Source organism: Amblyraja radiata, chromosome 27, assembly GCF_010909765.2.
Source record: "Amblyraja radiata isolate CabotCenter1 chromosome 27, sAmbRad1.1.pri, whole genome shotgun sequence".
Taxonomy (NCBI): domain Eukaryota; kingdom Metazoa; phylum Chordata; class Chondrichthyes; order Rajiformes; family Rajidae; genus Amblyraja; species Amblyraja radiata.
The window spans coordinates 9391497-9418854 of NC_045982.1; the positions used below are offsets into that span (position 1 = coordinate 9391497).

General features: G+C 44.2%; 1 protein-coding gene across 1 annotated transcript in view; it reads right to left on the reverse strand.

Annotated features, from left to right (window-relative positions):
• Positions 1 to 27358, reverse strand: part of crybg2 (crystallin beta-gamma domain containing 2) — a 92458-nt gene that overhangs the window by 32300 nt on the left and 32800 nt on the right. Inside the window, exons 4-9 of the mRNA XM_033044766.1 lie at positions 20292 to 21334; positions 15456 to 17352; positions 9291 to 9338; positions 2306 to 2424; positions 1726 to 1915; positions 69 to 208 (exon numbers count right to left, since the gene is read on the reverse strand). Coding sequence (XP_032900657.1) covers positions 69 to 208; positions 1726 to 1915; positions 2306 to 2424; positions 9291 to 9338; positions 15456 to 17352; positions 20292 to 21334 — 3437 coding nt within the window. The remainder of the gene's footprint in view (positions 1 to 68; positions 209 to 1725; positions 1916 to 2305; positions 2425 to 9290; positions 9339 to 15455; positions 17353 to 20291; positions 21335 to 27358) is intronic.

Consider the following 27358-nt stretch of genomic DNA (forward strand, 5'->3'; position numbering starts at 1 on the left):
GTTAGATCAACAAAACCATCAATAAGATCAATAACAGGGATGGGGGGGGGGGGGGGGGGGGGACTCACAGTCCAGAATTCACGGTGATGGAGGTGATTTTTGGTGGGTAGCCAAATATTCGAATATCCTCAGATTCACCATAAAACGTCAACTTTTTCCCATCTCCGTCATCCTCCGAGAACAGCGATATTTGTGGTGTTGAGTAGTCCTGAAACACAACAACCCAAACTATAGATTTGTCATGGAATTATTCTAATTCACCAGCATCAGTGAATGCCGAGTATTTTCTTTAGATCATCTTCCTGCGGACCTTGCTTGTTCTGATTTGGAATATTGGGAGCTTGTATGACAGGAGACCACCGTTCAACCCTTGAGAAGGTTCAAGTAAATCATAGATGATTTGTCCCAACCTCACCTATCCACCTTCATTCTAAAATCTAAACTTCTTCCCAGAAAAAAGTTATATCTTTACTTTAGACTTTAGAGATAAAGCAGGGAAGCAGGCCATTAGCATCACCGAGTCTGCCCCAACTAGCGACCCCTGTACACTAGCACTATCCTATATATCAGGTCCAATTTTATAAATTTTACCAAAGCCTTTTAACCAACAGACCTGTACATCTTTGGGATTGTGGGAAGAAACCAGAGCATAAGTTCACGTGATGGGAGCAGAATTTGGTCCATCAAGTCTACTACCCCATTCAATCATGGCTGATCTATCTCTCCCTCCTAACCCCATTCTCCTGCCTTCTCCCCATAACCCCAGAACACTGGCACCCGGAGAAAACCCACGTGGACACAGGGAGAATGTACAAACTCTGTACAGACAGCACCCGCGGTCAGGATCGAACTCGGGTCTCTGGCGCTGTGAGGCAGCAACTCGGCAGCTCCACCACTGCACCCGCTCCCTGTGTCGCAAGCCGTGCTTGCGTTTGCTTTGGACTGGGGAATGATCACTTAACAGTAAGTTCTTACAGTATGAAACTAAAATATATTGAGCAGGTCACATTGATAATTGAATTCTGGTAAAATGCAGAAAGATACTTCAGGGTTTCAGATAATTCCGATTGATGATGTTACGGATCTCTCTCCACAAAGTGATATTTTCATTGCTGGACAATAACAACTAATTCAAACTCCACCAGGAGAGCTTGTGAGCCTGAAATCAGTTGCAAGAAATCCTGGTGTAAAAAGGCAGTATCAGCAAGCATCACTGTGAACCCAGGTTATCAATAAGACACAACTCAGTTCTATAATGGCTCATTGGGGAAGGAAACCTGTCACCCACACCTAAAAAAAGGCACAAAGTGCTGTAGTTGGGCAACATCTCTGGAGAACATGGATAGGTGATGTTTCGGGGCGGGACCCTGTGAACACCATGATATGACGCTAATGAATGCATGTACAGCCTTCGAGAATGTCGGAAGAATTTTTGCACAATTCTTGTTTTGTTTCTATTTTTATTCTGAATAAAGTTTTTTTTTCTAAAGGGATCCTTCGCCGAACATGCCGAGCCTGTGACCATTTGTGACTCCAGTAGGTCCCTGTATTTGAGGTTTTAAATGCAGTGTTAATTAGCCCAGCGGGCTATCCATAATTGGACTGTGTGTATTCAGGGTGACAACTCACCACTAACTTAGCAAGGCAACTAAAGTTGGCCCTGCCATATCCTGAGAAATGCCTTGAAAAATGCACCAAGCAAATACTCCCTCCAGCTTCTCTTACCCTGACCGCTCTCCTGAGGGAGCCGATGACGATGGGTTTGGTCGGTGGTGGCTTGGACTCCTGCTCTTCAGTCTCTTTTTCCACCATCTCCTCTTCCATTTGATCTGCCCAGGGGTCCGTCAATTCTATGTCTTCCTCCGCAAGGAAGATCTTCTTGCCTTTATAGTCCGGCTCCTCGTATAACACCCAGCTGAGGAAGATCAGATATCAGTGGATATTTTTGAGGCATAGATAGATTGTTGATTAGTACAGGTGTCAGAGGTTATGGGGAGAAGGCAGGAGAATGGGGTTAGGAAGGAGAGATAGATCAGCCATGATTGAATGGTGGAGTAGACTTGATGGGCCGAATGGCCTAATTCTTCTCCTATCCCATGAACTTCTTTTTAAGTTTGTTTTTCCAGACAGGTTTTTCTTCCGGTGAGATAACCATCAGGGGCCGTGTGACAGGAGGACTATTTCTCCATAAGTGATAGGAGCACAATTAGGCCACTCGGCCCATCAAGTCTACTCAGCCATTCAATCATGGCTGATCTATCTCTCCCTCTCAAGTGTCCAATTGCGAAGTGTCTGTTAGTCTTACCATCCACGAATAATCTTTATCGAGATGCCGGCTGGAAACGGCCAAGTCGAACAATCAGCGACGTCACAGCTGATTTCTCTCCTGACACCGGTAAAGTTTTGCTTGTCGTAAATGACGATCTACGTTTGGGAGACAGAATACAATCAGAGGCATTGAGCAGTCAAGTCAAGTTTATGTGTCACATACACATACGAGATGTGCAGTAAAATGTAAAGTGGCAATGCTCGCGGACTTTGTGCAAAAAGACAAACAAACAAACAACCAACAAACAGAATGTAACAGAATGTAACAGAATGTAACAAACTACAAACAGAATGTAACAGTCGTCACTTTCACAGAGACAGCCACTTGGCCCAAACAGTCCAGGCCATCGTTCATCGCCATACGCCTCCCTCCACCCTCACCTAACCTCAAGCTGTCACATATCCTAATGTTGCAACTTCCTCTGTGCAAGAAAGCTTTTTGAAAGAAAACTCAGAGAGGTTGTGATCTGAAACACCACCAGCTGGGGTTTTGGAGGACTAGAAACAGAATGAATCTGTGCCTTCTGAAGAGAATGAGATGGGCACTTGTGGGAAGATAAATTGCAAAACTGTGGGGGGGGGGGGGGGGGGGGGGGGGGGGAGGGAATAGAACTTTGTAGTTGACCAAATAAATTCCTGTTACCAATAACTTTATAACTTATGGTCACCTCAACCATACGTGCAGTTTTGAGCTATATATTAGAACATAGAACAGTATTGCACAGGAACAGGCCCTTCAGCCCACAATGTTTGTGCCAAACATGATTCCTAGCAATTCCCTGCATTCCCTCTCCCTCCATCCCTCCCTCCCCCACCCAAGTCGCACCAGCTTCTCATTCCCATCAAACAAACAGCTAACAATGGCTGGTTTCCTTTACCATCGCTACTTTATTCCACCTTTCTTTCATTGTTCTATACCTCTCTACATCACAGTCTCCCTTTCCCTTGACCTTCAGTCTGAAGAAGGGTCTCGACCCGAAATGTCACTCATTCCGTCTCTCCAGAGATGCTGCCTGTCCCGTTGTTACTCCAGCTTTTTGTGTCCATCTTTGATTCCTACTTACACTGATCTCATTTGCCCACAAATGATCCATAACCTCTATTCTCTGCACTTCAATGTGCCTATCTAAAATACACTACTATCATATCTGCCTCCACCACCACCCCTGGCAAAGCCTTCCAGGCCCCCACCATTCTCTGTGTGAAAAAAACCTGGCCCACACATCTCCATTAAACTTTCACCCTATCACCTTATAGCATTGCCCTCTAGAGTTGGACCTAACCTATGTTTCTCATAGTCTAACATACTTCGATCAAGTCTCCCCTCAACCTCCGACCTTCCAGAGAAAACAATCCAAGTCTATCCAACCTCTCCCTGTAGCTGAAACCCTCCAATCTAGGCAGCATTCTGATAAACTTCCACTGTACCCTCTCCAAAGCATCCACACCCAGGCCCTCTCATAGATAAACTGAGGCCTAGGCCAATTTCAATTTTAGAGGCCCCCAAATCAAGATCCCTTTGAAGCAGACAGGCATGAGGCCCATGCCAAAGGGCACTCGTTGCACCCCCCCCCCGTAAAGAGGTGTTATCGACACACTGTAACTTTACTTCATTTTATTCATACTGTGTTTTTACAGAGAGCACTAACTGTACGTGGTCTGTCATGGAAACTAGAGAGTGATATGTGGGTGGGGAGGTTGTAATTATACTTGTGATATGGGGAGTGGTTAGTAGTGATGAGGTAACTATATTGAAGGCATATGCATATCTCATCTACACCCCCCACCCCTGATAGGGCCTGTCCACACCTTTCCTCTAACTGGGCAACCAAAACGGCACGTAATACTTCAAATACAACAATTTCACTGTTTTATCAGTATGTTATCTGTATTAGTGTTGAATGGACTATGACTCTATGACTTGTCATTTCAGGTTGGTGAGTGTATATTTGACAGTAATATTTTGCTCCAGAGACTAGTTCAAAAGAACCCATAATAAAAATAATTGCTCCTGAATTTCTTATCAGATTTATCAGTGAGGCTTTTGTAAATTTATGGCCCCTGGTTTTAGGCTCTCTAATCAGCAGAATAATTCCCTTTGCACTTCAATATCAAAAGACCTGCATAATCTTTTAACACTCCTTCAGGGTCATTTCTCAGTCTCTTGATAACATTGTCCCATTTTGCCAAATTTTCCTGGATGGTTACAAACGTTCACCTCTATAATTGATCCTTTTTAAAAAGTTTAGAGATACAGAGTGGAAACAGGCCCTTCGGCTCGCCAAGTCCGCACCGACACGCGGTCACCCACACACTTGTTCTATCCTACCCATTAGGGGCAATTTACAGAAGCTATTCAACCTACCAACTTGCATTTCTTTGGAATTATTGGAGGAAAACGGAGAAATCTCACGTGGGTAGAATGCACAACTCCATACAGACAGCAGCTGTAGTCACGATCATACGCAGGTGTCTGGCGTTGTAAGGCTGCAAGTGTACCGTGACACCACTGTATCGCCTGTTTTGTTTTCTTATAAAGCTTTAGTGTTCTGCTACTGAATGTGTGAACATGTATTGCACTAGCTCGTACTGCCAACAATAAGCACTGGAGATAAGAATGTAATATATACCTAATACGTAGCAGATAGTGGAGATGAAGGCTCACATAGGGTTATGTGTTGTAGTAGCCTTAAGCGGCTTTTTCACGGGGCGACTTGACGCAAGAGTTATCCAGAGTTTAACATCGTGGGAACCTCGTGCGATAACAGTACGGCATTCGTGGACCACCGTGGACCACCGTAGCGCTAACGGCAGGTAATTGTGTAACTTGGTGACTCGGGAGAAAATTCAAGCAAGTTTGAATTTCTCCAAGAGTGACTTGTACACTTGTGGTTGAGCATTGCAACATTATATGGACGTAGTGGCCAGTGCGATATCCGTAATAACTCTTGCGGTTACCGTGGGAACTCCTGCGAACGGTGAACCCGGAAGCTGGACAGAGGGGACAGAAGGTGAGTAAAAATTGTCTTCTGTGGGATTGAATTTAAAAAATAAAGATTTGCATCCGCATATGGACATCAACTTATTCATGAGTTATGTTAATGAGATTCCAGAAAATAACTATAATCTTTAAAAGGGACTTTACTGAAAGGTCCCGCATTTTTATGGTCCGTGAGAAATTTTTCACATGTACTTCTTTGAGAGATACAGCTCGGAGTCCTCGCCGACTAGCGATCGATGCCTTTCCGAAGCAGGGTCCGGAACGCTACCAATCAATGTTCTCCAGAGACCCGTGTAAGGAGTGAACTGCACGTGCTGGTTTAAACCGAAGACAGACACAAAACGCTGGAGTAACTCAGCGAGTCAAGCAGCATCTCTGGAGAAAAATAGCTGATGTTTCGGGACGAGACACATCTTCAGACTCAATTCCGATTAGGATGTCTGAAGAAGGGTTCCGATTCGAATCGCCACCTATTCTTTTTCTCCAGAGATATCGAGACCCTTCTGATATGCTGCCTGTCCCGCTGAGCTACATGTTGTGTCTATCTTCGTTTTAATCCAGCATCTGCAGTTCCTTCCTGGCCGAACCCGATTGAAAGATGAGAGGCTGGGCGATAGAGCACTGGGTGTGACAAGGATCAGGCTTCAGTAAGCAAAGTAAAGAGAGGTGGCAACGTTATGGAAATGAAGCGGGTAATCCGAGTGATGGCGAGACGGTATCCTCTAATGTGTCGGAAAGAACTGTAGATGTTGGTTTGCGCCGATGATAGACACAGTAATACTGGAGACAGACATAAAATACTGGACGGGCAGCATCTGGATAAAAGGAATGGGTGACGTTTCGGGACGAGACTCTGAAGAAGGGTCTCGAACCGAAACGTCACACATTCCTTCTCTCCAGAGATGCTGCCCGTCCCGCTGTGTTACTCCAGCATTTCGTGTCTATCTTCCGTATGCTCTGTGATGGTCATCTCGGAGTCAAGTGGCAACTCTGGTCTGTAGACACGAGGAACTGCAGATGCAGGAATCACGAGCAAAACACAGAGCGTTGGACGAGCCTGACCCTTTGAGTTCCTCCATCACTTTGTGTTGAAGTCAGGTCTGGACATTGCTTGGCTCAGTCTCAGGCGCCGGCTAACTAGGAAGGTCGAGTCAAAGTCCAGCACTAACACTCAAGAAATAACGTTTGCGGCCTGATGTTCCCAATATTTAATTGAAATCATTAATAAAGTAAATAAAAAGATACCGGTCTAATCAGTATCTACGGGATTGGACAGGCTAAGTGCAGGAAGAATGTTCCCGATGTTGGGGGAGTCCAGAACCAGGGTCCCAGTTTTACAGTCTACCATGGGAACTCTTTAACTCAGTGAAGTAAAGTAAAGTAAAGTAGCCTTTATTGTCATATCAGCGCACAGGCAGCAGTTGATTGTTGCTCTATTCAGTTTCCCAGGGGGTCGGGACGGGACTGGAGTTGGGAGGGAAAGGTGGGGGAGTCGAGGGAGAGGAGGGGGAGACAGATGGGGGTGTCTTCATTTACTGGCGGCGGGTGTCTGTCACTGAAACAGGCAGGTGAGATTTCACATCCACCTTGTGTGTGCCTCTCTCTCTCTCTCCCTCCCTCTTACACAGGCTGAGAGACTCTGCCTCTGTGAGTGTACGTCTCTTTCTCCCCCTCTCCCACACACAGTAAGACCGAGGTACTGTGCTCAGTCCATCTGTGTCTCCCACACACACAGTAAAACATGTCTCCAAATGAGCCAATTCAACCAAGGGAGGATATTTATAGTGTGTGAAAAAAAAAGTTACATCATTTGTGTCACGTGTAGTTCACGATGTTCATTCAAGATTTAACGCGAAAGCTTGGGAGACGGACAAGTCACTCGCACAAATAACAGAAATGCCGAGTACCGTGGGAACTCTTTATCTACTCCCCGTTATATCGTGCGAGACTCGTGCTGGACCACGACCACTTCACTCTGGTGACATCTTGCGTCAACTCGCCCCGTGAAAAAGCCCCATTAGGACTTGAGTAGGGGATACACAGTGCTGGGGCCCTTTGCAGCATTATTCAAGGAGAACCATCTTAGACTTTGACCTCCCAAGGATAGATTCCTGTCTCAGGGTTCAACACTGGTGTGCGTTAAGTATTTTTGATGTGGGGCATCCTGCAGGCGTTGAGTCGAAAGAAGAAATGAGTATAAGGGAACCAGTCTTCAATCAAGGACAAAGGTAGCTGCAGGAATACATACTGCTGTATATACAGAGAGTCATTTCTCCATGCAGTGGTAACAGGCAGCTATGTTGGGTTCCATGGAATCCCAAACAAGATGTTTCAACTCAACTGATAAGAACACCTTTGGATTCCCAACTTATCAGTTGAGATGTGCTCCAATTGTAAATATGTAATTGTACAGAATCTTTTGTCCTCATCCAAAACGTTCAAGTAGAAACACTATTTAATCACATACTATTATATTTGTATCTAAAGAAATAAAATCTCAGTGTACTTTGCATTCAGAGACATTTTCCAAGAGAGATTTGTTCAGTATGCCAGCTTGTCCTGCTGATGAAAGATCTGTTATCACCATTCTGTGTGACCCAGTGGTGAATCTGTGGAATTCTTTGCCACAGAAGGCTGTGGAGCCAAAGCCAATTGATATATTTTAGGCAGAGATAGATAGATTCTTGATTAGTACGAATGTCAGAGGTTATGGAGAGAAGGGAGGAAAATTGGGTTAGGAGGGAGAGATGGATCAGCTATTGATGGGTCAAATGGCCTAATTCTATTCCTATCTCTTATGATCTTATGACTTATTCAAACCCAACATCTGGGTCCGACTGATTCAAACTTTTCAATTTCCTTTCACCAGCCTTGCAATGTCATTCTTTTACATTTCTGTTCCCTGGTGACTGATTTCTGGTGATGAATGTTCTCTACTTACTCTATCAACACCCTTCATTGTCCCATTTTCTGTTGAGAATGACCCTAGTACCTCTCATGTGCCCATAACTGGTCCCTTATCATTCCAGCAGCTGTAATTAATCCCTCCAAGACCTTGACACCACCCAACAATTAGCTTAAACAAATAATTCTCCATCTATCTCACAATGGCAGCAATTTGCTTTCTTGGGTACAGATGAAGGACAACTTTATGACATTAAATTATGACACCCAGCAGTTCAAGTTGAGACATGTCCATTAACCCTGCCTATTCCTCTATGATTAAAATTCACAGATGAAGATGGAAGTCTTGAAAGGTCGGTGAGCAGATAAGTGAAGGTTAGCTGCATACTTTGTACACAAAGTGCATACAAAGGGGAAAAGCCAAGGCTGAAGAATTGATTGAACTCTTAAAGCCCTGTCCCACTGTACGAGTTCATTCCAAGAGCTCTCCCGAGTTTAAAAAAAATCAAACTCGTGGTAAGCACGGAGAATGAACGTAGCGGGTACGTCGGAGCTCGGGGACGTCTCTTACCGGCTCGTAACGCTAAAGGCAGGTACTCGGGAAGACTCGCTAATGGCAGGTAAGCACGGGATGACTCGTGAAGATTTTTCAACATGTTGAAAAATGTCCACGAGAGTCCAGAGTACCGACGACTGGCCATTACCGTAAATCTCCGAGTTCGAATCAAGGAAAACTCGGGAGAGCTCTTGGAATGAACTTGGAATGGACAGGGCTTTTAAGAAAGAATGAACCAAACCAGGAAGCAGTGATGGGTCCAGTTTTCAAAACTATATGGAGGGAATGGGGGTGAAAATGGCACAACTGGGATAAGAGCAGGTCTCCAAGGTCAATTGACCCTTGTGTCGTTACTGCAATATCCTTTATTTTCATCAAAGAAAGAGATTCAAAATTACTTGGGGAAGGCAAGCAAGGCAAGCTGCATGTTAAATTTGAGATTAGATTCAGCGAGTTTACGAAATCCAAGGCATTTGTTCCCGTGCAGTTTGTATTTCTTACCTTGCCTGGCCGTGGGTTAATATGCTCATGTTCTTTTGGTTTTGATTTCTGAAAAGCAAAGTAGCACATTGTTGAAACATTTGACTAAAATTAGAAAGACTTCACATCACTGGCACAAGTACTTACAAATAACGTAGTGAGCATTGAAATAGTATGTGAGCCTGTAACTTAAAAACATACAGGTCACTTGGGAAGAACGTTGTGTTGCACAAATACCAATTGGCCTCTTCTCAGTTCGCTGGTTCATGCATTGAGCTTAATGCCAGTCCTCAATCTTGCAGGCTACCTCACATGCAAATAACTCCATCGTTTTGCCTCAAGTAGCTGCACCAACACTTTCTGGAGTTTATCTATCTCACTTAGCACAGTTTGCAAATAACAATATTTATCTTTTAAGGAAGAGGATTCTTGCTCATGGTCCAAAAGGACCTGATTGAGGGATATTTTACACAATTCTTTCTTCTTTTTTAATTTTATTTATTTATTTAAAAAAATATATTTATTAGAAGTACAATAAGTTACAGTAATACACACCACACATATCTTATTACATTTGTTGTACCCCTTCATTTGAAGGGGTATTTTTGAAGGGTTGTACCCCTTCAAATGAAGGGTTTTACACAATTCTGAAGACCATTTTGTTCTATTCAGTTTATGCCAAATCTCTGTCAATCTCGTTCATCCACTTATTTCCCTGGAACCCACTCCCTCCAACTCGCCTCAATTCTCCAACCCCACATCTATAATAGGAGTGATTAACAGTGACTGAGCAATCTCCCAACCAGCAGACCTCTGGGATGCGGGAAGAAGCCATAGGATCCAGGAGAAACCAATGCAATGATAAGGAGAAGGTACAAACTCCATACAGCACACGAGGTCAACATTGAATCTGTGTCATTGGTGCTGAAGGGAAGTAGCAACACCTCCTGAACCATTATGCTGCCTGACAGAATGTACATTGGAGGGGATTTGGAGGAGAAAAGACTTACAGATGAATGTGTCTCATAATCATGTAGATTGTCAACTCTCTGCCTAGTCACTGCCTTTCACACTGTGTTTTTGATTTTCTGTTTTTGGATTGAATTCTGTTTTTAATTTGTGTCACTGTGATGTCTTTAATTACTTGTTTTATTCCGATTATATGTTTTTATTCCGATTACTATGTAAGGTGTCCTTGAGATGTATGAAAGGCGCCCATTAAATAAAATTTATTATTATTATTATAGTCAAATGCTTGAGCAATAGTCACTGATAGGAGGCATTGGGGTAGCTGTTACTTGGGTGAACTATAATTTAGCTAGAGCTGATGCAAGTGTAGAACAAGCTGTAGTGACACCACAAGCATCATTGAAATTGGCAGAATCTCGATTAGTAAGGGTGCCAGGGGTTGTGGAGAGAAGGCAGGAGAATGGGGTCGAGAGGGAAAGATAGATCAACGATGATCAAATGGCAGAGTAGACTTGATGGGCTGAATGGCCTAATTCTGTTCCTAGATCTTATGAAGTGCCCAATTTATTTTCTGTAGACTTTGCCAGAATGGAGGGAAAAAAAATGTCTGGTGGTATCACACAGTGAAACGAGACCTCATCACATTTTACACTCCAGGAGAAATGTATGTTCGCTATGCATCTTCAAGAAATTGGGGAAGTGAAACTGGAAATGGCAAACAGGAAGAAAGTTATTTTAAAACTGTTTATAAGTTACAGCGATCCAATTTCTTCCAATCAGCCATATTTCTTCAGGATGTGACACGAGCCAGTTTATCTGCCCCCCCCCCCCCCTCCTCCCCTCCAAAAGATTACTCTTCACAAGCCTCCATGAATCAATGACTTAACCAATTCTCTTGCTCTCACTTCTCAATTGAGGTATGGTTTTAGATCATAAGACCAAATGACATTGGAGCAGAACAAGGCCATTTTGCCCAGTGAGTCTACTCAGCCGTTCAATCGTGCTGGATCTATTTTTCCCTCTCAACTCCATTCTCCTGCCTTCTTCGCATAATCTTTCCAATCATGAACCTGTGAATCTCTGCCCAATGTCTTGGCCTCCACAGCCATCTGGGGCAATGAATTCCACCGATTTAACACCCTCTGGCTAAATAAATTCTTCCTCATCTCCAATTCAGATTCAGGGACAGTTTCTTCCCAGCTGTTATCAGGCAACTGAATCATCCTACCCACGACCAGAGAGCAGTGCTGAACTACTATCTACCACTTTGGTGACCCTCGGACTTTCCTTGATTGGACTTTGCTGGCTTTACCTTGCACTAAACGTTACCTTGTACTGTACTGTAAATTTACTGTAATACACTGTACACTGTATGGCTCGTATTGCCTTTCTGCTGACTGGATAGCAGGCAACAAAAGCGTTTCACTGTACCCGTGACAATAAAATAAACTGATTTTGAAGGTATGTCCTTTTATTCTGAGGCCTAGACTCTCCCATTACTGGAAACATCCTTTCCATATCCATGTCCACTCTATCTAAGCCTTTCATTATCTGGTTTCAATGAGATCCCTCCCCATCCTTCTACACTCCAGTGAGTACAGGCACAGGGCTTTCAAACATTCCTCATATGTTAACGCAATCAACCCCCACGTAATTCTCGTAATCCTCCTCTAGACCCTCTCCAATGCCAGCACATCTTTCCTCAGATATGGGACCCACAATTGTTTCCTTTAAGGGCCTGTTCCACTCTCACGTCCTAATTCACGACCTCTGCCGAGTTTGCCCTTGACTCATACTCGCAGCATGGTCGTCACGAGGTCGTAGGTAGGTTGTGATGCTAGTCGTAGGTACTCGTGGCATCAAGTTGGTCGGGGCATATTTCTAGCCTGACGAAAATTGTCCACGAGTAAAAAAGGTCATGAATTAGGTCGTGAACATGGGACAGGCCCTTCACACTGTCGGCTCTTGCAGCTGTAATCTGGACACTCTCCCTCCAAGTACACTTGTATAGATCTCTAACTTATTCTTCAATCGCTCCTTTCCACCATGATGGACGGCACGGTGGCGCAGCGGTAGAGTTGCGGCCTTACAGCGCTTGCAGCACCAGCGACCCGGGTTTGATCCCGACTATGGGTGCTATCTACATGGAGTTTGAACGGTCTCCCCATGACCACTTGGGTTTTCTCCGACATCTTCGGTTTCCTCCCACACTTTAAGGACATTCAGGTATGTAGGTTGGCTTGGAGAATGTGTAAAATTGTCTTTAGTGTGTGTTGGACAGTATTAATGAGCGGGATGGTTGCTGGTTGGTGCAGACGCAGTGGGCTGAAGGGCCTATTTCCGCTCTGTACCTCTAAACTAAAAACCGGCAACTACTCCTGGATCCAGCCTACCCTGCCCAATCCGTTATCTTTCAAGAAAAAGGTAGAAAAAATGTTTGCACTTGTTTTTGCTTTCTTCCTTTACCGAACAATGTCAATTCCATATTCATCTCTTTCATGAAGCAAAAACTAGTCCCATCTTCCATCAGTATATGTGCAGCTTTAATCATCAGGTGACCTTGGCCCTGCTCTAGTTATCGACCAATTTTGCCTTTGCAACAATCCGGCTTTGCAGCATGTTTCAATATTGACTCAGTGGAAGAAGAAAGTTTTCCAACTTTTTACACTGAAGCCCAGAAACGCTAACTCTGGTTCAAAAGGGCATTAGGCTTCATTCGTGCATATACACATGCAAAGCCCCAGGAACACACTGGCTCAAACACAGGCATTCACACACAATTTTGCTATGCATCTAGTTTTAAAGAAGCACTTATTGTTTAAGAAGGAACTGCAGATGCTGGAAAATCGAAGGTACACAAAAGGTCTGAAGAAGGGTTTCGGCCCGAAACGTTGCCTATTTCCTTCGCTCCATAGATGCTGCTGCACCCGCTGAGTTTCTCCAGTATTTTTGAGTACCTTTAAAGAAGCACTGTTTGTTTTGCCCCGAGAGAGAGAGAGAGAAATAAAAATCACACTTCTTCAAAAAGGCTAGTTGTTAGATTTGAAAGATTTTTGGATCAAGCTACTTCTGGGGATATAATACAATCCATTAATGTAAGGAGTGGAGCAGATATTCTGAATTGGACCTTAATTAACCCAGGCAAGGAATAGTGTGACCTATAACACACACCATGGATACTATTTGTTTTCTGTTTTATGCATTAACTGATAATGTGGAGAAATAAGGAAGTGCAGATGCTGGTTTGCAAAAAAAGATGCAAAGTGCTGGAGTACCTCAGCAGGTCAGGCAGCATCTCTGGAGAGCATGGATAGGTGATGTAACAGTTCAGGACACCTTCGGACTGATTTTTTGTATTTTCACATCTGTTCCCCAGAGGGATGCAAATGAGCAGAAGGAGGACATGATGTGGATGGGTGATGTTTTGGGTCAGGACGTTTCTTCAGTCTGATTGTAGTAGGTGGGAGAAAGCTGGAAAATATGTGTAGGCAAGATAAAGCTAGGCAAGTGATAAGTGGATAGACACAAAAAGCTGGAGTAGCTCAGCGGGTCAGACATCATCTCTGGAGAAAGGGAATAGGTGACGTTTCGGGTCGAGACCCTTCTTCAAACCAAGAGCCAGGGGAAAGACAAACGAGAGATATAGACAGCTATATAGAACAAATAAATGAAAGATATATAAAGGTGAGGGGGATTTTGTTTAGCAGGAATTCCCTGGCACAGAGGGCAGTGGAGGCCAAATCACTGGATGGATTTAAGAGGGTTAGATGGAGCTCTAGGGGCTAGTGGTATCGAGGGATATGGGGAGAATGTTCAAGAAGGAACTGCAAAAGCTGGAAAATCGAAGGTAGACAAAAATGCTGGAGAAACTCAGCGGGTGAGGCAGCATCTATGGAGCGAAGGAAATAGGCAACGTTTCAGGCCGAAACCCTTCTTCAGACTGATTCATGGTGGGGAGGGGGGGGGGGGCGGGAAGAAGAAAGGAAGAGGGGGAGCCAGAGGGCTGAGGGAGATATGGGGAGAGAAGGCAGGCACGGGTTATTGATTAGGGACGATCGGCCATGATCACAATGAATGGCCCCCTCCTGCACCTATTTTCTATGTCTATGTCAGATGGGTGTGATAAAACTGGGATTACCTGCCTCTCAACCACCCTTGTAAATAACACAACTTACAACCATCACCCGCCCCGACTCTCCTCTCCCCCCTGATCTTTGCAAAGTCTTTATCGGTTAACAACCTGAAAGGATTTCTGAAAACCTACCTCACCAACACAGTCATCAGCAACAGTCTCACCCCAACCTGTGATGACAGCACATATAAAGTATGTGCTCTCTCGAGCCCTTAGGGAATTTTATTAAATTCTGTTTTTATGCAATATATTTGGGATCTTTTCTCAAAATATTCCAAAGGAATAGAACCTGCATCAAAATCCCAAATAATAAGCTGTTCAGAATATAGGCTGCCCATCTGAATAATGCATTATTGAACCTCAGGTGAAATTCTGCACACATTTGACCTACATATTTTTTTTACTCATTCATTAATCCCCTCAATGTTTGCCAATTCTCCAAGCAATCTTTAGATTTTAGTTTGATTTTCCGTTGATTCAGCGTGGAAACAGGCCCTTTGGCCCGCCTGGTCAATATATTGCATCAAATCGCTGGATAGTGATCAAGAGGTGGAAATATCTTAGAAACATAGAAAATAGATGCAGGATTAGGCCATTCGGCCCTTCAAGCCTGCACCGCCATTCAATATGATCATGGCTGATCATCCAACTCAGTATCCTATACCTGCCTTCTCTCCATACCCCCTGATCCCTTTAGCCACAAGGGTCACAACTAACTCCCTCTTAAATATAGCCAATGAACTGGCCTAAACCACCCTCTGTGGCAGAGAATTCCACAGATTTATTTTTCTCATCTCGGTCCTAAAAGTCTTCCCCCTTATCCTCAAACTGTGACCCCTTGTTCTGGACTTCCCCAACATCGGGAACAATCTTCCTGCATCTAGCCTGTCCAACCCCTTAAGAAGTTTGTACGTTTCTATAAGATCCCCCCTCAATCTTCTAAATTCTAGCGAGTACAAGCCAAGTCTATCCAGTCTTTCTTCATATGAAAGTCCTGCCATCCCAGGAATCAGTCTGGTGAACCTTCTCTGTACATTAAGATACTCTGTATCTTAAAACGTTGGTGAAGCAAATTTTCTACTCACCCATGAATCTGGAAAAGCGGTCAATTTCCCAGGTTTTTTTTCCGAAGGTTGAGACATTTTTTGCGTTCGAAGGTCCCTTCCACTATCTGACAGGCGAGAGTACCCAGGTAGCAATCTTTCAGAGATGCTGAATGGAAGGCTGTCCGTTCCAGCATCCATGCTTCCATTGGAAGAGTTGGCAAGGAAATTGGGTGTTGATAATTTATCCAAGGCTATAGTTGTTGTGGGAATATCGTCTTGTGACCAACTTCTCTGCACAGAGTTTTGTATCGTTGTTGGCGGTTCACTGACTTGACTTTTAGTCACTGATCCCAGGCTGAAGTCCAGTGACCTGCTGGAAAAAGATTCTAGAGGCGTCCGATATGTGGAAAACAAAACGCTCTTGCTAATTCGAGAGCGAAGGCTGTCTCCATTAAGGGCCTCAGTGTCTTCCTTATTAGCAGTACCATCTACTTTGATTCTCCCTGAAAGAGAGGTTTGGAAGACTACGCTGCTCTCTGCAGAAATACGAGGTACAACAATTTTGGGCTTCTCCTTAAACTGCAGCATCATTTGCCCAGGGGTGAGATTTTCTTTCTTCATCAATCTCTTTGTGAAATCCACTTTAGGAATTTCCAAAACTGGCTTAATGGGTGAGTTGGCCTGAAGTATTTCATCAATGGCCACAGGCTCTGCTGGCTGCTGTGGCCCCTCAGTGATTGGTGATGACGGAAAAAACTTTGAATCAGTTTGATCCTCTTCAATCGGAGGCAATGTGGATATGGGAGAATTGAGGGAATGAGATCTCTGGACTCTTGAATTTCTATTGCGATTCAAGAGAATGGGAACATCCAGGCTACGAATGGTGTCTACAAACCCGTCTATTTCTGACTGATTATCAGGGTCATCTATGGCATTTGTGAGCCTTTTCTTCATTCTATTTTGAAAGATGACATCATTCAATGATAGTTGATTATCTATAAGCTGGATTCCAGATGGATGAAGCTCTTGGCCACTATTTCCTTCTCCAATATTCTCATCTAATTTGAGTGTTTGTGCTTGAGATTCTGCATTGACCACTGAGGAGCTTTCAAACTTGATGTCTTTTGCGATCTCCATAGGCTTTTGCAAAAGCACACTTTGTGAATTGTGTGCTGGCATTTCAGTGTCACGCACGTTCACGGAGTCCGTGGGGAAATTTAGAGCACTTTGTTGTGACTCTTGTTGGGGATTGAAGAGGGAGCTTTCAACCAATTGTGGTACAGAATCCAAGTTTAATGTTCCAGATGCACGGTGCTCATAGCTTGGAGGGGTAACCGCTTCAGCAAAAAGACCATTCTGCTCAGGGCTCTGTGGATACAAAGTATCCATCTGCTGAGTATGTCCAGTAGAATTTGCATTCTGCAAAGCATCGGCTTCATCACATTGAGGATCTTCGATAGACTCCTGAGTAAGATCACATCCAATTGTCCCGATACAGGTGAGTGAATCCACTTTGCTCTGGTTCCCCACATCATCACTCAATGTTGGACTGTACAACAAAGGGACAACCTTCTGATGGTCATTTTCCTTCGTTTCAGCCGGGTCACTTCCATTGACAATAATTTCATCCTTAATTAATACTTTATTCATTTTATTGTTCAGATCTTCTTTGCTTGGCTGCAGGGAGCTACTTGTCTGCCGTGCACTTTCACCCACGCCATCACCATTTTGGTGCAGTGTGCTGTTTTCAGCATGTGGAAAGCCTGAGGTCGGAGAAGGCGCGTGAGAGGATAGGTGCTGGTCTGTTTGAGGACCTACTTCATTGTTGGTGCTCATTGTCTTGGTATCACTTTCCACTTTGTTGCAGCTGACTATTAACCCCCCTACTTGCTGTAGGGGCTCAGGCAGGCTGGCCGGCTTCTGTAGATCTGGTTTACTGAGAAAAAATAATAATAAATAATTGATACATTTCTCTAGAAACACAAGATGTCAGAAAGTAACAGAACTTCAAAAAGAACCAATTTTCACATGAGCTCACCAAGTCTTAGGACAGGGTTGAGAAGTGATGTGTTTCTCATGTCTATTCAAGACATAGGCCATTCAGCTAATCAAGTTCATACCAGCTCTTAGAGCATTCCCATTAATCCCATGCCTCTGCCCACTACTTACTTCATTGGTGACCTTGATCAGACTTTGCTGCCTTAACCTTGCACTAAACTTCCCTTATCATGTATCTATACACAGTAATAGCTCAAATGGAATTGTAAAACCTCGGTACACATGACAATAAACTATACTGAGGTTGCTATGTAGCCTAGTCTCTCTCACATGCTTCCACTGATTCCCCCAACATCAACATTATGGCCAACTTTCTTACCAACAAGCAGCAAAACAGAAAAAGCTAGGAAACGGGAAGCATTGTGCAAAGAGAAACTGTCAATGTTTTAGGCTTGTGATCCTTCTCAGAAACTAGGTACCACAAAAATAGAACAGCCGCTCAAATACCAAAAAAGGAATTCAAGAGAAATGTCTTTACCGAGGAACTGGAGCAGGTGAATGGCATAGATTGATTTAAAGAGGAAGCAAGATAAGCATCTAACAATAGTAGTAATGCTGATAAATTAAGCTAGAGGAAGATTGGTGACTGAAGTCACACATAATCACAGACATGTTTGCTCCTGTGTTGTCGATTCAATTGTGTTGTAGTTGTAATTGTTTGTAAGGAAATTCATCAAAGTAAATGGCATGGATCACCTCAATTCTGGAACATAATGCTATGCAAGTTATACCACAGTGTACAAGGCAGTGGGAATCCCCAGGTTCATTTTGGACACATCTCCGAAATGATATATAAGTACTGGCGATACAAGATAGATTCACCAAAAAGGTGCCCGAGAGAAAATGATAATGTTCAAAGGCAGGTAGATTTAGTCCTCGTTTTAGTGATCCAATGAAGGTGCTCGAACTATGTGTGTTTTTGTTTATTGTCACGTGTACCGAGGTACAGTGAAAAGCTCTTTGTCGTGTGCTATCCAGTTAGCGGAAAGATTACATACACAATTACAATCAAGCCATCCACACTGCACACATGCGGGATAAATGTGATAAAGTGTAGTGCAAGATGAAGTCCAGTAAAGTCTGATTATTTAGTAGGGTAGATAGAGTTGAAGTGTTGCCATTGGTTTGGCATGTTTGGTGAGCAAGAAGATAAACAAGGCCAATATCAGGAAGCAATTCTGCGTGTGAAAAAAATGTCAAACTCTTTTTTCAAACAAAATGGAGAATGTTTCCCTCCACAGATGCTGCCTGGCCTGCTGAATTCCACCCGCAGCTATTTAGTGCTCAAGATGAACCATCTGCAGTCTCCTCATTAGGTTCTTGTCAAGCAAGTGTATAAGTGAGGATCAACCATTAATCAACCATGATCTCATTGAATGTAAATAAAGCAAGCTGCTGTCTGATGTAATGAAGCATTAAACACTGATGTGGGCAGTTACCATTTCAAATACGGACCTCTGGTGTCCATTATATCCCAATTGGGACATAAGGCAGCAACTCTGTCGCTGTGCCACGGTGCCGAGGGGCATCGTGGAAAGGGGGTCTGTGGGGCAAGTTTTTTTTAATTTTTACACAAAGGTTGGTGAGTGCCTGGAATGTGATGCTGGGGATGGTGGTGGAAGCAGCTAGTTAGAGATATTTTAACAATTTTTCAACTGGTATATGAATATGCAGTGATTGGCGGGAACTGAGTTATGTGCTGGTGATGGCACATACATTGTGGGCCAAAGGGCCTGCTCTTGTGCTGTACTGTTCTATGTTCTAATCTCAGACTGCAATGTTGGGGCTGGAGATTCTAGTGTTTCTCCAGAACTGTGGAATGGAAAGCCCTGACCATCTCCCACCTGGCAACTCATCAACCCTTCCATAAAAAAACTTTTGGCAACCCTTGCCACTCTATAAAGTGAGCAGGGTCAAACTAGCGACTGGCACCTGCCCACCCACCCTACCGTCTCACCCGCAGTCCCTTTAACAGCCCCACAAACTATCTTCATAAACTATAGGAGCAGAATTAGGCCTTTCGGCCCATCAAGTCTGCTCCGCCATTCAATCATGGCTGGCTGATCTATCTTTCCCTCTCAACCCCATTCTCCCCACGACCCTTGACACCTGTACTAATCAAAAATCTATCTATCTCTGCCGTAAAAAATATCCATTGACTTGCCCTCCACAGCCTTCTGTGGCAATGCATTTCACAGATTCACCGCCCTCTGACTAAAGAAATTCCTCCAAATCTCCTTCCTAAAGGTATGTCCTTTAAGTATACGTCTTTACACCTTCAGCCAGCATTTAAAGTTTCACATAGTGTGGCGGGTGCTGGTTCCCCCTCTCTTCTCTCCCCCCCCCCCCCCCCCCCCCCCCCCCCCCTTTGGAGATTGTGTCCGTTTGCAGCGGTCTCTGCTTGAAGTCGCCTGCGTTATAAGTGTCAGCCGATCCATTGGGGACAGGGTCCCAAGTGTGTGAGAGAGCCAGCGACACTTCTTTCAACCTACTTCCCGGTTTTAGCCACAGGATAAATCTAACGATAACACCCAGTGAGTTGTGAATCTGTGCAATTCTCTGCCACAGAAGGCAGTGGAGTGAAACATCTAATTCACTGGAGGTTTTCAAGAGTTAGATTTAGCTCTTAGGGCTAAAGGAATCAAGGGATAATGGAGAAAAAGGAGGAATTTTAGATGATCAGACATGATCATATTGCATGGCGGTGCTGGCTCGAAGGGCTGAATGCATCTATTTTTCGATGTTTCTATGTTCTATTGTCTTGTGCGTGAAAGCAGGTTGATTCGGAGCCGTGCGGGGAGGAGGGGAATCACTCACCTGTTAGCCCGGACAGCGGGCGTCTGCGGTAGGAAGCGGCTAAATCCCGGGTCCCGGGGGCTGAGACGTGGTGAGATGTGTCCGCGGACAGGTGGCGGCGTCGGCGAGGGCTGGTCACTTCCCGGGGCTTGCAGCTGATTGAAACCAGCGAGGGGCGGCTCCTCGAAATTCGCCACATACCTCCGACATTCCTCAGCGCTGGGAGACGCAACTGGCTCCGCAGGTTTGCCCGTGTTCAAGCTGCCACTCTCTGCCATCTCTATCTGCGCCTCGCCCGCTCCTCCTCGTCTCTCTCCGTCACCCGTGTCTGCCGAAACCAAGCCAGCCGCATGCCCCCCTTCCGTGGCCAGTGCGATAATGATGTCCAACCTAGTCCTTGTCACTTGGGGAGGAGGTGTTTTACCCGAGGGGTGACTTAACAAAATCCCGGTGGATCCACAATCGCCCCCTAAAACTTGCCCACAAGTACTGAGTGGTGATCCTACAGACCCGGGGGTCTTGTAGAGTCTGTCACCTGTATCTTCAACTGTGTCCAGGTAGGTATTTAAAATCTCTTCGACCCAGGCTGCGAGGTTCTGACACGCTGCAGATACCGGGGGACTAGTTTGGTTTGGATTAGGAAAGCTGTAACTTGGGAGCACGATGCCTTTTACTGGTTGTGACAGTGGTCTTGTAGCTGGGACCTGGGCGTGTAACTTACTGGAGTCTAACTTGCTGGGCTCCCTTGAAGCGACGCCGTGTGGCCGCTCTCTCTGGCTGCCTTCGGGACCCCCTGTTCCCCTCTCCCACCGCCCCGTCGCCGCTACACAGGGCGAGGACACTGAAGGACTGGGACCCTCGCCCACCTCCCCCCGCTCACCCAAATTCCCAAACTCTTCCAAAACCTGCCCTGCGCTGCTCGGGTCTGACTCGGGAAAGCTGCAATTCCGTCTCTGTGAAACAAGAAAGAAACCAGAGCGAGCATTAGACGTGAGGTTTAAATGATCAATAGTCGTTTGAAAGAATTGACTGGCACCTCGCCACAGTGCGGGGTTCCTTGTGCGCTATCACATTGAACTCTCTGGTTCATTACTGAATCGACTTATAAATGTAATTGCTAATAAAAGGAAGTACTTGTAATAAACTGAATATACCAGAAAAAACCGCAGGTCAGGCAACATCTACCAAGAACAGCAGAGGAAATGGGTCATCGGGTGAAGAAGGGTCTCGATCCCAAACATCACCCATTCCTTCTCTCCAGAGATGCTGCCTGTCCCGCTGAGTTACTCCAGCATTTTGTGTCTATCTTCGGCCCACAATGTCTGTGCCTGACATAAATGAATCACATCTGCCTGCACACAGTGGTAGAGTTGCTGCCTCACAGCTCCAGAGACCCGGGTTCGATCCTGACTACAGGTGTTGTCTGTACGGAGTTTTACGTTTTCCTTGTCACCGTGTTTGGATTTTCTGAGTGATCCGGTTTCCTCTCATACTCCAAAGACCTACGGGTTTGTATTGTGTCGGAAAGCTTAAAGGCACATTCAGAAATAAATATTGTATCTTCCACTATTCAAATCTCTCCCGGTGTCAACTCTGCTTCCCTCCATAATGCCCTCGCCAAGGACCCTGCCCTCCCATGGCACTGAACACTTAGCATCTCCACCTGAAACGCCACCTATTCCTTTTCCCCAGAGATGCTTTCCGACCCGCTGAGTTACTCCAGTTCTTTTTGTCTTATCTTCGGTTTAAACCATCATCTGCAGTTCCTTCCTACACTTTATCCTCTCAACTACCAAAGTCCAGGGCTAGTCCCACCATCCTCACCTGCACGTTACTACTTAAAACTTCAAACAAACTTCATTTCACCCGACCCAGGACCACTGGAAATTCTATTTTGACTGTTTGCTTTTATGAGATTTATGTAAATCCAAATTGTGGTTATGCAAATAAGCCAAACAGGTTTGATGCATATATATTTGAGTGCAAAATGTCCCCAGGCCTCCCTTGGTTTAGTGGGAGTTAATTTTTTGTTTTTTGTTTTTAATCAACTTGATTTTAATACTGATAAATGTATTGTGATTTTATGTCCTGTAAGGTGTCCTTGGGTGTCCAGAAAGGCGCCAGCAAATAAAATGCATTATAATTATTATTATTATTATTATTATTATTACTGTGACTTATGACACTGCACCTACTTTGCACCAACTGAGTAAAAATATAATGTGTAGAAACAGCAGATAAGGTCATAAGTGATAGGAACAGAATTAGGCCCTTCGGCCCATCAAGTCTACTACGCCATTCAATCATGGTTGATCTATCATTCCTTCCTTGCCCCATTCTCCTGCCTTCTCCCCATAACCCCCGATACCTGTACTATTCAAGAATCTATCCATTGATGGATGCTGGTTTACACCGAAGATAGACACAAAATGTTGAAACTGCAGATGCTGCCTGACCCGCTCAGTTACTCCAGCATTTAGTGTAAATATTATACTGGCCCTCGGTGTTTTCAATCTATCAATGTCCCACTCTGTAAAGCTTGAAGAAGGGTCTCGACCCAAAAAGTCACCCATTCCTTCTCTCCAGACATGCTGCATGTGCCACTGAGTTACTCCAGCTTTTTGTGTCTATCTGAACTAGGCACCACTGGATTATATGTTTTTTCCCTGCAATGAGGCTTGCCCTTTCTGACATAGTTTTGGCTTGGCACATTGCAGCAAAAAAACCCATACTAAATCATACATTTATGGTCTGCATGGACTGTTGTGCCTAAGGGCCTGTTACTGTACTGTCTGACTCAATGACTTCTGGACATGACCTTGTGAGTGATGGTCAGTGTTGTAATGAAGGGGAATACAGGAACCAACACTGACTGACTCACTAGGTCATGTCCAAACGTCATTGAGTCACACAGCAAGGCTCACATCAGCACCCAGGATAAACGGCCATAGAACAACACAGAACAGAAGGGAGACCATTCAGCCCATCATGCATGTACCATTATGTGGTGGATCCATGATCCACATTCTCGCTCTTTCCTCACAGCTAGTGATTATGTTTCTATATCAAGTAATTCTCGAAATGCTTTTGAATGTTACGATGGAATGCGGTTCCACTGAATTTCAGGCTTGAAATTCCGGATCACCTGGGTCACATTTATTTCCTTGTTGCTCCTGCTTATTTTGCAAATCAATGTCCTTTGTTTTACACCCTATCCGCCAATTCCTCCATATGAACACCTTCAAAGAAATCTTGAATACATTGATTTATAGCATGGAAACTGGCCAAGCAGCTCTCTGGTTCCATGCTATTGTGCAACCATTTGCACTCAACTCAACTATCCAACATTATAGAAGCACCTAAACCTTTGAGAGGCATAAATAGGTCAAAAGGTCAGTGTTTTTGTTCTTGCAATGGTAATGTCAAATACTAGGTGACAGAGATTGAAGGTGAGAGGAGGAAAAATTAATGGAGGTATACGAGGCATGTTTATTTTTATACAGAGGACAGTAAGTTAGTTTGGTGAAGTTTATTGTCATGTGTACCAAGGTACAGTGAAAAGCTTTTGTTGCATGCTAACCAGCTAGTGGAAAGACAACACATGATTACAATCGAGCCACTCGCGGTGGACAGATACATAATAAGGGAATAACGTTTAGTGCAAGGTTAAGCCAGTAAGGTCCAAACAAAGATAGTCCGAGGATCACAGATGAGGTAAATAGTAGTTCATGACTGCTCTCAGGTTGTGGTAGGATGATTCAGTTGCCAGATAACAGCTGGGAAGGAACTGAATCTGGAGGTGTGAATTTTTACACTTTTGTACCTAGAGGTTGCCCGGAATGTGCTGCCAGGTTAAGTGGTAGAAATAAATGAGCAACATTTAAGAAGACTGGATAGCACGCAACAAAAAAAACTTTACATGGCACCTCAGTACACGTGACAATAACTGAAACTATATTTAGATAGCCATGTGATGAGGCAGAAGATAGAGAATCATGGTGCTGGCAGATAGGATTAATTTGGATTAGTATCCTGGGCAGTCCAGACATTGTGGGCTGAAGGGCCATTAAATTCCCCCAGATTCTACCTTGTAGCACCTACAATGTGTAATTTAAACAATGGCCAATTAGCATGTCAAACAGTCATTTAAGAAAGAACTGCAGATGCTGGAAAAATCGAAGGTAGACAAAAATGCTGGAGAAACTCAGCGGGTGAGGCAGCATCTATGGAGCGAAGGAATAGGTGACGTTTTGGGTCAAGACCCTTCTTCAGTTTCTCCAGCATTTTTGACAACATTTCAAACAGGACATCTTCAGATTCTGGGAGGAATTGAAGTACGCAGAGGAAACAAACATTAACTACATGGTGTACATGCAAACTCCACACAGACAGCATCAGGGATCCAGAGTAAATCGAGTCATTGGCCATGTGAGAATCAATTGCTCAACTAGATGTGACATGTACAAATTTGAACACTATCAAATTTTCTTTTAACCTTGACCACCCTCATCGATTTCTCCTCCCTACTACAATCTTAGTAAAGTGCAGAATATGAACAGGCCCTTGGGCCCATAATGACTGTGCTGAAACAAGATGCCAAGACCAACTGTTATCTGCCTGCACGTAATGCATATCCCTCCATTCATTGCAAATCTATGTGCCTATCCAAAAATATCTTAAATGCCACTATCATATCTGCCTCCAACCCCCCACACCCCCAGGCAGCGCCTTCCAGGCACTTACTACCCTTTGTGTAAGAAAACTTGCCCCGCACACCTTCTTTTAACTTTTCCCCTCTCACCTTAAAGTTATGCTCGCTGGTATTTTAATATTTCCATCCAGGAAAAAGGGTTCTGACTGGTAGCCCTCTCATAATTTTATATATTTCTATCAGGTCTCCCCTCCAATGTACCAGAGAAAACAATACCCCCTAATCCAGGCATTCTGGTAAACCTCCTCTGCACCCTTTCCAAAGCCTTCCCATCCTTCCGGTAATGGAACAACCAGAACTGCACACACTACTCCTAATGCTGCCTAACCAAAGTCCTATAAAACTGTCACATGACTTTCTGACTCTTATACTCAATGCCCCGACCAATGAAGGCAAGCCTATCATATACCATATTTGCCACTCTATCTACATGTTGCCACTTTCAGAGAGCTATGGATTTGGACTCCAAGATCCCTCGAAACATCAATGCTGTTGAGGGTCTTGCCATTAATTGTATATTTTCTCCTTATGTTTGATCCCTTAAGTGCGACACCTCACACTTGCTTGGATTAAACTCCATCTGCCATTTCTTCACCCATTTCTGTAGCAGATTTATGCCCAGCTGTATACTTTGACAGCCTTCTTTACAGTACACGACCACAGCAATCTTGGTTTCATCTGAAAATTTACTAAACAATGCATTTACGTTTAAATCCAAGTCATTTGTATATATCAAAAACAAAAGTCCCAGCACAGATCCCAGTGGAACTCCACTCATCACAGACCTCTAGGCTGAACATTGTCCTTCCACCACAACCCTGTCTTCTCCTTAAACATGTTCTGATTAAACCACTATTGATACCGTGCGTTTTAATCTTCTAGATTAGCCAACCGTGGTGGACTTTATTAAATGCCTTACTAAAATGTCTCAGTCTGAAGAAAGGGTCCCTAACCATCAGTGGTGGACCTACATTTATGGGGCCCTGAAGCTTGAACTCTTATGGGGGCCCCTTCGCAACCAGCAATGAGGTCTGGGTAACTACTGTTATCTTCTTCAATGGGGTTGTTCCACGACAGATCACCACAAATTTTAATTTCTGTCATAAATGTTAATAGCGTTTTAAATTATTTATAATTATTTTACATTAAATATATTTAGAATGAAACATCCTTAATTTGTTTACGGCTAGCCTACATGATGCTTTAATAACCTTTAAATTTACATTTTAACATTTATTTTGTATTGAATTACACTATACTATTAATATTATTTTTTTTTTTTAAACCCTTCGCATACAGGAGATCCAAACTTTTAAGTAATGTGGACTAAGCATGATATTCACCTTCAGAATAAAAAGTAGGAAGCATTGGTCGGTGGTCCAGGAGGCTGGCTAGGCTCCCGGTGGGGTCCAGGGGCAGCGCCCCTGGTGGGGGTCCAGAGGGCAACACCCCCTGAAGCCCCTGCATTTTCAAAAAATTGAAAGTGATTCTCAATCTTTCTGCTGGTAGTTTACAAAACAGAAGCTTAGAATTTTTCTAACGCATAAGCAGTAAAATAACCCCCAAAAGATATATATTTCATGAGGTGCAGGAGTAGGTCATTCGGCCCTTCGAGCCAGCACCGCCATTCACTGTGATCATGGCTGATCATCCACAATCAGTACCCTGTTCCTGCCTTCTCCCTATATCCCTTGATGCCGCTATCTTTAAGAGCTCTATCTATCTCTCTCTTGGAAGCCTACAGAGAATTGGCCTCCACTGCCTTCTGAGGCAGAGAATTCCACAGATTCACAACTCTGTGTGAAAAAATATTTCCTCACCTCCGCTCTAAATGGCATACCCTTTATTCTTAAACTGTGGCCCCTGGTTCTGGACTCACCCAGCATTGCAAACATGTTTCCTGCCTCCAGCAAGTCCAAACCCTTAATAATCTTATATGTTTCAATAAATGGGCTCATACAGCTAAAACAAATGTTACTTGAAATGTCTCTTTGCCTAGCACTGAGATGAGAAAAAACATTTCACCTAGAGTTGTGAATTTGTGGAATTCTCTGAAAAAGAAGGCAGTGGTCTCGTCTCCTTCAGCAGCACCTCGATCTCCCTTCCTGAGCTCAGACACCCACTTCTCCTCACCTCACCTACGCTCATTTCCCCTCACCTACACCTCGACTAATCCCCTCGCCTCTCTAAACCACTCACCTCGAAGATACCTCACTACCAAACTTCTCCTCACACCCAAACCTCGCCTCGACTAAACCGCACCTCACTAAACCTCACCCCTCAAATAAACCTCACACCACACCTCACCTCACACCTTAACCCCACCTCAACTAAACTAAACCTCCACCTCACGACTAAACTCCATCTCATGCCTAAT